The sequence below is a fragment of the Misgurnus anguillicaudatus genome, chromosome 9, assembly GCF_027580225.2.
Source record: "Misgurnus anguillicaudatus chromosome 9, ASM2758022v2, whole genome shotgun sequence".
NCBI lineage: Eukaryota > Metazoa > Chordata > Actinopteri > Cypriniformes > Cobitidae > Misgurnus > Misgurnus anguillicaudatus.
The window spans coordinates 36,633,242-36,645,991 of NC_073345.2; the positions used below are offsets into that span (position 1 = coordinate 36,633,242).

Below are 12,750 nucleotides of genomic sequence, written 5' to 3' on the forward strand. Positions count from 1 at the left end.
ATTGTATAAAATGTCCCCGGATTTACAGGAAAGTGTTTCAGGAAATCGTACGGAAAGATAAGGAATCGCTCTCGCGGTACTTTGACGTCATTTGCCTGTCTGTTTTGGGGGCGCAGCATGCAGTCGAACACACCTCGCTTCAGTTTGTTGACCTCTGCAGTGCACACAACAGCCAACCAGAAGTGAGAGTGAGATCTGGAGCCAATCAAAGGTGACATCGCAGTTACGTCAATGCGTACGTACGCAGCGCCCGCGTGCCCTTGGACTTTATTAATCTGACTCGAGCCGCAGTGTTTCATTTAAATCCAGGTATGATTCACGTTTTCATCTGTAGATTCACAGTTATGTGCGTGTGTGCGTGCGTGTCTGACTGTGTGCGTGTGCGTGTGAGTGTGTGTGTGTGTGTGTGTGTGCGTGTGTGTGTGTGTGTGTGTGTGTGTGTGTCTGTCTGTCTGTGCGTGCGTGCGTGCGTGCCTGCCTGCCTGCCTGTCTGTCTGCCTGTCTGTGTGTCTGTGTGTGTGTGTGTGTGTGTGTGTGTGTGTGTGCGTGCCTGCCTGCCTGCCTGTCTGTCTGCCTGCCTGTCTGTCTGCCTGTCTGTCTGTCTCTGTGTGTTTGTCTGTCTGTGTGTGTGTGTGTGTGTGTGTGTGTGTGTGTGTGTGTGTGTGTGTGTGTGTGTGTGTGTGTCTGTGTGTCTGTCTGTCCGTGTGTCTGTCTGTCTGTGTGTCTGTCTGTCTGTGTGTCTGTGTGTTTGTAGCTGCGCTGTTTCTGGTTTAGTGCCCCATTAGATCTGCGTTTAACGCCACGTGATTGATAATAAAGTTGATATTTTACACACTAAAGTGACTTTACTTGCTGCATAAGTTAATGGTTCACAACTGATTTTTACGTCTGTTGATATTCACTGATATTGTATAAGTGTGTGGTATAAACATGAATATTTTACTATTTGAATCATTAATCAGAGAGAGAGAGAGAGAGAGAGAGAGAGAGAGAGAAAGAAACAAAGATATGAAATAAAAACTCTGTCTGATCATCAGTAATGTCATGATTAAAAATATGAATAATATCTTTGCACTGTCGATTATTTGCCTCATGGCAGTAGTGTTTTTAATAACATGCATGTTTTAGGCTCCAGTTGCATGTATGTGTCTGTTGTGGAGATGATGATGATGGTGATGGTTGTGGTGGTGGTGGTGATGGTGGTGATTAGGGCTGTCACTTTTGAAAAAAATGTGACTCGCGACAGTCAGCACATGATCATTTCAAATTCGTTTACGAGACTGTTATTATGTTTAACATAAAGTTTACATTACGTTGTAAAAACCCTAATTTCATAATGAGAAAGTATTAACACAAGCTTATTTATTCTGCTATAATATATAACACTATAACAATATGTCATTTTATATACAAACTATAATTCTATCTTGACATGCACATAGGCTATCTTGTTCATGTTAGTCCAATTTAATTCAGAGGACTCATTGGTTTGGTGTATTCATTTTCATTGTAAGTCTTTAAAAAGTCATTCTTTTAGATGCAATTTTGCAATATTTACAGCTTAAATTATCTAATATTATTTTGAAAACATTTAAAAACATTCCGTAGAATTCTTCAGATTTAAAAAAAAAATCCACAGAAGAAGCAAAAAAAGTCTGCAGAAGCCGGAGCCACGTCTTCCCTCTCTTGCGCACATTTGCCTTCGGTCTCACTCTTAGCTTCCTTCCTATTACGAGGGGCTAGACTGTAAATAGTGCGCTACACATGGCATTTTAAAAACAAGATAGTTTATTTATAGTTCGAATACGGATATTTCACATCATGTTCGAATGCATATTCGAATATCGAATAAAAAGTGGCAGCCCTAGTGGTGGTGATGATGGTGGTGGTGATGATTTTGGTGATGATGAATCTGGTGATGGTGGTGATACTGGTATGATGGTGGTGATGATTGTGGTGGTGGTGATGATCGTGGTGGTGGTGGTGGTGATGATGATTGTGGTTGTGATGATGATGGTGGTGTTGGTAATGATGATGAATCTGGTGATGGTGGTGATGTTACTGGTAATGATGGTGGTGATGGTGATGATGATGATCGTGGTGGTGGTGATGATGGTCGTGGTGGTGGTGATGATGATTGTGGTTGTGATGATGATGGTGGTGGTGGTAATGATGATGAATCTGGTGATGGTGGTAATGATACTGGTAATGATGGTGGTGATGATGATGATGGTGGTGGTGGTGGTGGTGATGATGATGGTGGTGGTGGTGATGATGATGATGGTGATGATGGTGGTGATGATGGTGGTGATGATGGTGGTGATGATGGTGGTGATGATGATGATGATGATGGTGGTGGTGATGGTGGTGATGATGATGATGATGGTGGTGGTGATGATGATCATGGTGGTGATGATCGTGGTGGTTATTATCGTGGTGTTGGTGGTGATGATGATGATGATGGTGGTGATGATGGTGGTGGTGATGATGGTGGTGGTAGTGATGGTGGTGGTGATGATCATGGTGGTGGTGGTGGTGATGATGATGGTGGTTGTGGTGATAATGGAGATGATTGTGGTGGTGGTGATGATAGTGTTGATGATGATGGTTGTGTTGATGGTGGTGTTGGTGATGGTGATGATGGTGGTGGTGGTGGTGGTAATGATGATGAATCTGGTGATGGTGGTGATGATGATGATCATGGTGATGATGATCGTGGTGGTGATGATCGTGGTGTTGGTGGTGATGATGATGATGGTGGTGGTGATGATGGTGGTGATGATGGTGGTCGTGGTGATGGTGGTGGTGATGATGATGGTGGTGGTGATGATGATGGTGATAATGGTGGTGATGATGATGATGATGGTGGTGGTGATGATGATGGTGGTGGTGATGATGGTGGTGATGGTGATGATGGTGGTGATGATGATGATGATGGTGATGATGATGGCAGTGATGATGGTGGTGGTGATGATGGTGGTGATGATGGTGGTGATGATGATGATGGTGGTGATGATGATGATGATGGTGATGATGGTGGTGATGGTGATGATGGTGATGATTGTGGTGATGATTGTGGTGGTGGTGATGATGGTGGTGATGATGGTGGTGATGATTGTGGTGGTGATGATGGTGGTGATGATTGTGGTGGTGATGATGATGGTGATGATTGTGGTGATGGTGATGATTTTTGTGATGATTTTCTTGCTGCTGATGATGGTGATGATCATGATGGTGATGATGCTGGCTCATATTTTTGGTGTCTCTTCTTCAGGATGGGCTTCTTGCTCTCTAAACCTATGGAGCAGAACTTCCAGAAACAGCAGGAGTTCATGCTGCTGAACGCTCGGCTGCAGGTAAAGAATCACATTCATCTCTCCGTACACAATATTACTTTTTTACAGATGTGACTGTGTATTTAAATATGATACACATTTACATGACTATGACGTCACACTTATTAACATCACAGCTGTGTTTTTATAAGACTTTGCTCGCGGATGCAGATACATGTAAAGGATGGTGGTGATGTCAGTGTGTTTCTTTAAGCTGGTTAATTTAGACGTTGACGTGTTTGATTCTTCTGCCATCCGGCGGCCTTCAGCTAACAGAGAGATGCTTGCATTTCGTGTGATCATTACACAGGATTATTCTCCTCACAAATGTATTTTTTGGCATGCATGTGATAAATCTGTGCCCGTGAGGCGGTCAGCACCTGAGACCTCAGTATGAGAAATCTTAACCAGCAGTAAGATTATGAGGATTTCTGTTCAGTTGCCGGACAGCTCATAACGCCCTGCTGGAATAAAGGAGTCATCATCACACGCACACAACTGATTTAACTTTTAAACCTTTCCCTTCTTTGCAATTCATATGTTTGTGTTTTGTAAGTATATTTACATGTATGTGTTTGGCAGACAAAGAGAAAAAGTGTCTTTTATATTAAATAACCATTTGATGATTGATTCTGCATAAACCACTAAACAAGTCTGTTTTATCTTATTGCATTATCTAAGTTGATGATTATTTTTATTATTAATCTCTTTTTATGATTTGAAACTTGGACACAAAATGAAAACAAATGATTCATTAAATATTTGAGTTGTAAATAAACGACTTTAAAAGGTAAAAGTAGCGATAAGCCACATTTACAGCTAAAATACTTAAAGGAGTAGTTAACTTAAAAGATGGGGCCCATTGACTTACCATAGTTTTTTTCCTACTATTAAAAGTCAATGGACCTTATCTTTAAAGTGGACTACTCCTTTAGGGTTCACATTGCATCTAACAACAGCCTTTGATTAAGTTCTATATCATTTTGACTACTGACCTGTGACCTGTGTCACTCCATACCAAACTTATCTGTCGTAACAGTAAAGTGTAATCTAGTGGTTGACATTATGTTTACATTGACTTATTAGCAGGCACTTTTCTGCAAGTGATGGAGTTTTTAAAATCAACATTGCCTTGATTTAGATGTTATTTTAGCCCAACCGGTGAAGCACTGCAGTAGCAGCGTCAAGGTCGTGGATTTGACCCCATGTATACCTTGTAATGAATGTAAATTTCAGTTTATAATTTTATGTTTTAAGAGTGATCATATGTCACGCAAATGGATTGAAAAAGCAGAGCTGGATGTATCTCTGCGTGACTGATGGTTTCTCTGACGCTCTTTCTCTCTGTGCCACAGGTGCATTTAAATGCTCATAAACATTTCTTATCGCTCACAATCTAATAACCGCTCAAAAGCCCCTCAAGGAATCTGTAATAATCTTTTTGAATATGGCTGTTACTCATTGAGTACCATCGGTTTTCATTGTTTTCTCATAAGATCCCCCCCAAAAAATCATGAACCTTTTGTTCTTCTAAAATGGTGAAAGGTCAGATGGTCAGAAATTAATTCAGACCTGTGAGGTTATAGCAAGAGAAAAGAAAATGATTTAAAACATTACTTTAACCTATATACAGTCATATCACCCTTTGGCATGTGTTGGCACCCTTGGTAAATATTAGGCAAGAAAGCTATAAAAAGAATGGAAGTAAAGCAATTGAAAGTGCGGGGGAAATTACATTATGAAATAAATGTTTCTCTAATGCATAATTGTTAGCACCCCTTTATTTAATCCTCTTTGCCACCTCCATGTGTAAAGATAACGGCTCAGAGACGTGGATTATAATGTCTGATGATAAGTTGAAGTGATCTTAGATGATTCCTTCTTCATATGTTGCTGCTCAAGTTCAAGTTCAAGTTTATTTATCATGTGTGCAATGTCAGTGACAGCATCGAAATGTTGTCTCCATTTCAGTCATTTTCTGTATAGTTCACCTCAGGGAACTGACATGAACCTTGTTTTTGTGCTCACTGACTTATTTATTGTTGATTTTGATGTTTGTTTTTTTAAACAATGTCTTGATGAAGAATGCACAACCCATTATTTCTAGCAGAGCATGTCAGGTTTTTACTTTTTTTATCCGTTGGTATTTGATATAATTCATGAAACCATGTATCTAAATAAGATTAGGTTCAAAATAATGTATAACTTATAACTGTACTAAAGTCATCTTGTGTTCCTGCTGCCAAAATCTCTTTTAGGTTTCATATGACCGCAGATCTCAGTCCTGTTTAAAGTCACAGTTCGACACATGAATATACTGGAGTTTGTTTTTGCATGAGAGCAGAGGATTTCTTAAACGGTGTCCCAAACAACTTGTTGTTATGGAGGTGCTGTTTCTTTTATTGATTTATTTTTTAAGCTTTCTGACCTCAGGATTCAACTGATTTCTGAAGTTCTCCATCTGTGATCCTTGAAGAGTCTTTGTCCACTTCAATGATTCTCCTTGCTGAGCATATAGACACAAGTCCTCTTTCAGTGAGATTATCTCCAGTCGATTAAAACACCTTCATTATTTCCCTGATTGTAGAAATAGATGTTTTTCTGGTTTAACTATTTCCTTAAAGCCACCTTCTGTTTTGTGTATCTCAACAATCTTTTGCTGCACATCAGAACTGTAGTCTTTGGTTTTATCCACTGTGATGACAAATTAAGGGGGTTTGGGGTTTGTGTTACTTCATATTTATTCTCTCGTGAAACAGGAAGCCATGACTGGACAGCATCATGTTTCTAGTCACCATGGTTTGCTAAGAAAATGTTAATATAATTCCGATATATTTTACTCCATTAAAATTTCTAGGGGTGCCAATAATTGTGTCCAGTGTGAATTAATGTAGAGGAACATTTGGTTCATAATGTGGTTTCACCCCCGCTTTGAATTGTTTTACTTCAATTAAGTAAAGCTTAAAAGAAGAAACATTGTAGATAGTTTTTTTTCTAGCTTTCTTTGCTCATATTTACCAAGGGTGCCAACACTTTTGGCCATGACTTTATATGTTTTAAACCGGCACGTTTTATTAAAATGTGACCCAATTATGAAATATAAGTTTGATATCTTTAATATTGAGTAAGATTGAAATAATGCTCCTCATTAGATTATGAGACTTCACAAGCAGGGTCATATCTGTGCCATCATATATTCTCTATATTTTCATTTCCTGTTTTTTATGATTTCTTTTATCCTATACTGTTTCTTATAAAATGTATTTAATTCTTTGTAAAGCTGCTTTGCAACAATTCAAACATGCTTGTGAAAATAAATATCATAATATATTATTTCTCAATAAATATAAAAATTATTTTCAAACTGTTGCTATAAAATCGCTAGAAGATCATTTTATGCTATAGGATTAAGATTTGTGCTCACTGAAATGACTAAAGTAGTCAGTCCTGTTCATTAGACGTGGGCCTCTCAATAGTTTTGTCCAAATAGTGAATGTTAGAAATGATGGCAGGATCATTATTTTCCAATAAAAATGAGGTTTGGATCATGTGACCCTGATGACATCATACACCATTAACCTGTCAGACTAAGTGTTTCTCCTTGAGATCTCTCATGACGCTCTCGCTGGCCTCCGTCATGTCTTATTGTTGAGCGTTCAATAGTTTGATCTGTCTTTTCTCCTGTGTCTCTGTTTTCTCTTTGTCGCTTCGACGTGCTGAAATTAAAACCAATGACTTTTAAATTGCAGGTTACGTGAGTGCCATCGCTCAGTGAACCGAGAGAGACAGACAGACGCTTCTCAGACCAAAAGGCAGCTTTTTACTTTTATATGCGATAAATGTATGTTTAAAAAACATCTCGGATCGTTCACATGCAACAACTATTTATTATCTAAAATATAGCATTGGTCAGTGAGTTGAAGTGAAAGTAATGTATGGTAACTCGTACTCACAATGTGTCTACTGCATCCCAGACGCATTGAAGTCAAAAGTTGTTTATTTGTTTAGTTCTCATTCTTTGGGATGTTTACATTTTTACTGCCAAATTTGTAGCCAATAAGTGCTCTCTGTGAAACAGATGTCCAATACAGTTTGTTCAGTGCAGAACGGATGACAATCAATGACTAAATGTCTTTTTTCATATTAAGCGTGTTGTGTAAGGGCAACTGTTAGAGATCCTGTTGGTAGTTTAAAAGTTTTTATGGTCAATGTGTAATGTTTGTGTGGGAGAAGGTCACTGACTCGACCTCATCACCAGCCCTGTACATTTAAAACACCTGTCCAAAAATCTTCACACGTTAACTCGAAAGAAAATGTCAATGAACATCAAACCACACCAGAATCACCTTCACTTTATCATCTATAAGAGAGAGAGTATGTGTCTGTCCGTCTGAGCCTGTCTGTCCGTCCGAGTCGGTCTTTTAGTCCGGGTCTGTCAATCTGTCTTTCAGTCTGAGTCGGTCTTTCAGTCCGAGTCTGTTAACTGAAGATCTTTGTTCATGATTAACTCAAACACAGGTTTGCTTGATTAACACTTAACCAGCTAATGAAAGACATGAGCTGATTGGTTATAATATACACATAATTAATACCTTGGTGTCAGTAAATTGATGCTTTAACAGGGCAAATATGATTGGTCGCAGGAGGTGGTTTACTTTTCTTTTACTCATTAGTGAACTTTATTCCCAGCCATTTACGTCACTTTTATGAGCGATACGTTTAATACTGTGTGTGTCATTGAGACCTGTAATCTGTCTCACAGCACGATGTGTCTGATTATCAGCACCAGTTTTGTCTTCCTCTTGCAGACAGGAAGTGACTTTGTGAAATAGTGATGCTGTGTGTGACCTGATGATGAAGAGTGTTAATGTGAGGCCGTGTGTGTGCGCGTGCGTGTGTTTTCATCATAAACTCTGACCTTTATGATAATGAGGACTATTGAATAATCCACTGCAGAAATATTAATTTGCATATTGTCTGTGACAGAGGATTAGGGTCGGATTCTGCATCTTAATCACATTAACATACTAAACATATTTAAATGTTTTATTGAAAATGTACAAATGGGAAAATGTTTGTGTGTTATATTTAGGGAATAAAACATTATGAGGTCAGTATGAAAACAATTACACCAAAATGTCTATGGGTTGGAATATGTGGTTTAAGGGGACATGAATAGTGTATAATGACATGTTTATAATGCTCTAAACATGGTTTACGGGGACACAGGAAATGTCTTAATAAACATAACAAATGTCACTTTTTAATCGATTAAAGTCTGTCAACAGGTTTTTGTGACATTGGGGTTAGGGACTGGGGTAGGTTACGGGAAAACAATATACAGTTTGTAAAGTATAAAATGCATTGTGTCTAAGGAATTGTCACAATAAAATGCCAACATGTTTGTGTGTGTTTGTGCGTGCGTGTTTGTTTGTGTGTGTTTGTGCAGTTGGAGCGCCAGTTACAGATGCAGAATCAGATGCGTGAGCGTCAGATGGCGATGCAGATGGCCTGGTCCAGAGAGTTTCTCAAGTATTTCGGCTCTTTCTTCGGTTTGGTCACTCTGGGTCTCGGCATCGGGTCTGTCACATTCACTAAAGTGTTTTGAAAATGTTTTGTAAAATGTACAGTAAACACCAACCTTTTCAAGTGAACATAAACAGAAGTAGATTATTTGTATTTGACTGTGAAGAACATGATATTTTACACTATGACATCATTGGTATGTTTCATTGCATTGATGTACACACACACGTGTGACCTCACAGTGATACGTGTTTGTATATCCACAGAGCCATGAAGAAGAGAAGACCTGCTTTATTTACTCCCATTATTCCTCTGAGTTTTATTATGGCCTATCAGGTGGACATGGCGTATGGCTCACTGATTCATCGCATGAGAGGTACAACAACACTGACTATCTTTATCCTTTAACAAACGTCATGTGTATCGTTATTTAATCATTTGAGAAGGAATTTTAAAAATCAAACTTTGAACGAGTTTTTATGATTTTGGATTAATCTGCATTTGTATCATACACATTTCTAACATATTTACGGAAAGTCTGAAGAGTAGAAAATAAGTTTTGAATGTAAAATGTGACATCACGTTTATATTTGATCTTCTTTTACGACCTGTAAAATCCAGAGGTCATCTTTTCCACTAATCTTACTTAAAAGTGAAACATCGGATAAAAGAAATATCTGTGTCCTTTAATAATTAGTAAAACTGGTCATTAGTCAAAGACCTGTGGCTTCAAAGCAATTTTACTTTATTTTTGTTCAGTAATTGTTCCTAAATGTGATGTTTAATGTCCATGCAGCGGAAGCGGAGCACATAATGGGATCTGAGAGTGATCGTCTGGCAATGCCTCACGGGATGCCGACGTTTGAGAGTATCGAGAAATCTCGCCGAGCAAAATCTCTTCTCTCGCCTCCGTTGGACAAATGAGTTCATTATAGATTCAGCTGATCTCTAATGATGACCAATCACATTTTACAGTGATGAAACGTCATTGACATCCAATGGTATTTTTTCTACACACTTTAAACACGTGATGTGCTTTGAGTACTATTATTATGAAGGAACATCCAAGTTATAAACAATAAAGCAGATTTAGTTTTGTTTTTCAGACCATTGTTTTTTTTATTATTTAAGAAATGTTTTACTTTTTTGTGACAAGCTCACATTTCCCACCAAGTCTAATTAACTAGTAAATTATAATTATAAGCTATTGTGAAAAGTGGTATAAGGAGAATGTTTAATATTTTATTTACTCTGTGGCCATCTTTAACAAAAAAGTTACAGATTGCAGCTTTAATATTTAAATTAAAAAAATGTATATTGATCAATATTTTATATTTGATAACAGCTGTCATCTTTATAACATTGAGTTTTGTAATCTGTATCTAATCATCATATAGTGATCACTCATCAGCAATCACAGTTGGATAATATGGTTTTATCACTGTCAGAAATAAGTTGTACTCATGTGTTACACGTGTGTGACGTCACTGTGTGTGTGTGTGTGTGTGTGTGTGCGTGTGCGTGTGTGCGCGTGTATTTAAGTCAGTGTGAACTGATGGAGAATCATCATCTAGGTCGTGGATCTTTGGCACACTTCTTACTTGTTTTATACTTCATGTACTTTGATGAAAATGTATCGGGTGTTTTCTGCACTTCTGCTCGTGTGTGTGTGTTGTGTGTGCGTGAGCGCGTACCGGGCGGATTTACCGAAAGATTTCGGGGTGAAACTTTGCGGTCGCGAGTTCATCCGAGCGGTTATCTTCACGTGCGGAGGATCCCGGTGGAGAAGATCAACATACAGTATGTAGGCTACATCATTATCAACATCATTATCATATAATTATATCATTTATATCACCGTCTATATATATGGACATCAACAGCATCATAATCACTGTGACGATAATATAATAATAATAACGCAGCGTAATAAACTAGATTTTTGTGTAAAACGTCACAAAAGATTTGAAATCAAACATTTTATATCGCGTACACCAAAAATGTATTAGTTTAAGTTTATTTATATAGCACATTTATTTATATTTAAAACAGCCACAGGACTTAACCACAGTGCTCTACAATGCAAGAATGTAAGTAATAATACACAGATAAATAATACTTAAACAAGAAGAACAATATGATAAAGAAAAGGAAAATACTGAAAATAGGGATGTTTTTAAATGACTTAAATCATTACTGCACATCACAAGAAATATAAATCATCCCTAATATTTTACTTTATTTTGTTAATGAGCACAAAAGCTCATATAGTTTCACCTCATTGTGTTTGTCTTTATCACTGAATGATGATGTTTTTAATCTTTTTCACGGGTTAAATAAGCACACATGAATGAGCTTCATCGAAATACAACAGAATGTCGCATCTGATGGATATGAATGAATAGACGCACATCAAGTAATGAATGATGTAAAGAGACACGCGGCAGATGTTTGTTCTGTAGTAACCATGTTTTTTTCTGACTGTTAACTTTCGTAAAGGTTGAGTTTATTGGACTTAAGTCTGTTTGTATTTCTCTTCTGGACTCAGATGATATCTCACTGGAGAGACGCGATGACTTTAGCTCGAGTGAAGACGCGTCGCTGCTGCGGCTACAGACAGACGCGCGCATCGGGACGCTCTTCTCCTCGCGAGCGGAACGACGGAGGCGGAACTTTTCGCTCGGACTGGCGGGATTGTGCTGCAGTCAGGGCTGCACGAAATACGACATCGGCCGCCTGTGCTGAGACGACGAGTCTGATCTTCAATTCAATTTCTTTCATATGAACACGTGAATAAATGTTGATGTCTAACTTTATTGCAGCTGTCATTTGTTACAGATTATTGTTTGTTCACATGAGAGACTGTGTGCGTTAAACCTGTATAAACTAAAGTAAAGAATAACACTGTGAACAATAAAAGTTGAATATTCTGTTTACAGTCTAAATGTGCTAGTAAAGGTAAAAAAAACCTCACATGTAATTAAACTTTTCTTGACATCTCTCTATCCGAAGCCAATGACATAGATGCCATTGTGCCTGCGGTATGAAAGGTTTGTAAACTCTTTAAACCAGATAGACATGACGTCATTTAAGTTATTTGTGTATTTTAGTGATTTTCAAGTAGAATGTATATAAATAACACAAAAATCTGCATAAATAAAATATATATTATGAACATCATCTGAATTTAAGTGTGCTGTATTGTCATTTTTTTGTGTGTGTTTTATTGGCATGACAAAAACTAAATTTGTATTACCAATTTGCAGATGGGCTGCGTACAAATAGTGCAAATAAAAGTAAAAAATAAAACAAAGTATATAGTGCAAAATTAAAAGTGAAATAGTAAGTAATAGAAATAAAATTAAAGAGTAGGAACACAAAGTTAAATAATAGAGTAAATCAGTTTACATGAAGTATCTTCATATAATGGAGACATGAAGTCAGGTCAGATTGATTTTCTCATGCAGACACACATCAGTCCTTGTGTTCTCCTAACAGAAAGATCAGTTTCTCATGGTTTGATAGGCTTTCATATGTCTTGTTTATTATTGGTTTTGGTGACCGTGTGGATAACCTCTCCTCCTGTGGCAGTCATCTGTCCATCTCTATAGTGAGTTTGTGTCCACTGAGTCTGGATCTGATCCAGATGGATCTCAGATTTTTATCTGTAATCTCTCTTTAGGGTGAAATAACATTGCATTTTGCTTTGTTGTTGTGTTTGAGTGATGTTATGTTATGGGATCAGATCAGATCAGTGTGATGATGATCAGTAGATGTTAATGAAACACTCAGTTCAGAGGATTTGTTTCTCTACTCAGCTCTTTGTATTTCAGGGCTTTATAATGATATGAGTGAGGCTCACTGAGGTTTAGATGTTTCCAGAATTTGA

At 37.7% G+C, this 12,750-nt stretch overlaps 2 protein-coding genes across 2 annotated transcripts; both read left to right on the plus strand.

The window, feature by feature from the left end:
- The first annotated feature begins 153 nt into the window (after nt 1-153).
- plgrkt (plasminogen receptor, C-terminal lysine transmembrane protein) lies at nt 154-9,966 on the plus strand. The gene is made up of 5 exons (XM_055179755.2): nt 154-309; nt 3,275-3,356; nt 8,785-8,915; nt 9,128-9,237; nt 9,658-9,966. The coding sequence occupies exons 2-5, from the start codon at nt 3,276-3,278 to the stop codon at nt 9,783-9,785; spliced, it is 450 nt and encodes a 149-aa protein (XP_055035730.1). The 5' UTR covers nt 154-309; nt 3,275; the 3' UTR covers nt 9,786-9,966.
- A 137-nt stretch (nt 9,967-10,103) lies between these two features.
- On the plus strand, nt 10,104-12,041 carry rln1 (relaxin 1). The gene is made up of 2 exons (XM_055179756.2): nt 10,104-10,661; nt 11,410-12,041. Exons 1-2 carry the CDS (start codon nt 10,487-10,489, stop codon nt 11,604-11,606), a joined length of 372 nt encoding a protein of 123 aa, XP_055035731.2. The 5' UTR covers nt 10,104-10,486; the 3' UTR covers nt 11,607-12,041.
- Nucleotides 12,042-12,750: the final 709 nt, after the last annotated feature.

What these genes read in the sequence shown, in the direction of transcription:
- plgrkt (XM_055179755.2), top strand. Translation starts at nt 3,276, where the DNA reads ATGGGCTTCTTGCTCTCTAAACCTATGGAGCAGAACTTCCAGAAACAG. An exon ending in TGCTGAACGCTCGGCTGCAG is followed by an intron (nt 3,357 to 8,784) that starts GTAAAGAATCAC and finishes GTGTTTGTGCAG; the next exon opens with TTGGAGCGCCAGTTACAGAT. An exon ending in ACTGATTCATCGCATGAGAG is followed by an intron (nt 9,238 to 9,657) that starts GTACAACAACAC and finishes ATGTCCATGCAG; the next exon opens with CGGAAGCGGAGCACATAATG.
- rln1 (XM_055179756.2), top strand. Translation starts at nt 10,487, where the DNA reads ATGAAAATGTATCGGGTGTTTTCTGCACTTCTGCTCGTGTGTGTGTGT. An exon ending in GTGGAGAAGATCAACATACA is followed by an intron (nt 10,662 to 11,409) that starts GTATGTAGGCTA and finishes TTCTGGACTCAG; the next exon opens with ATGATATCTCACTGGAGAGA.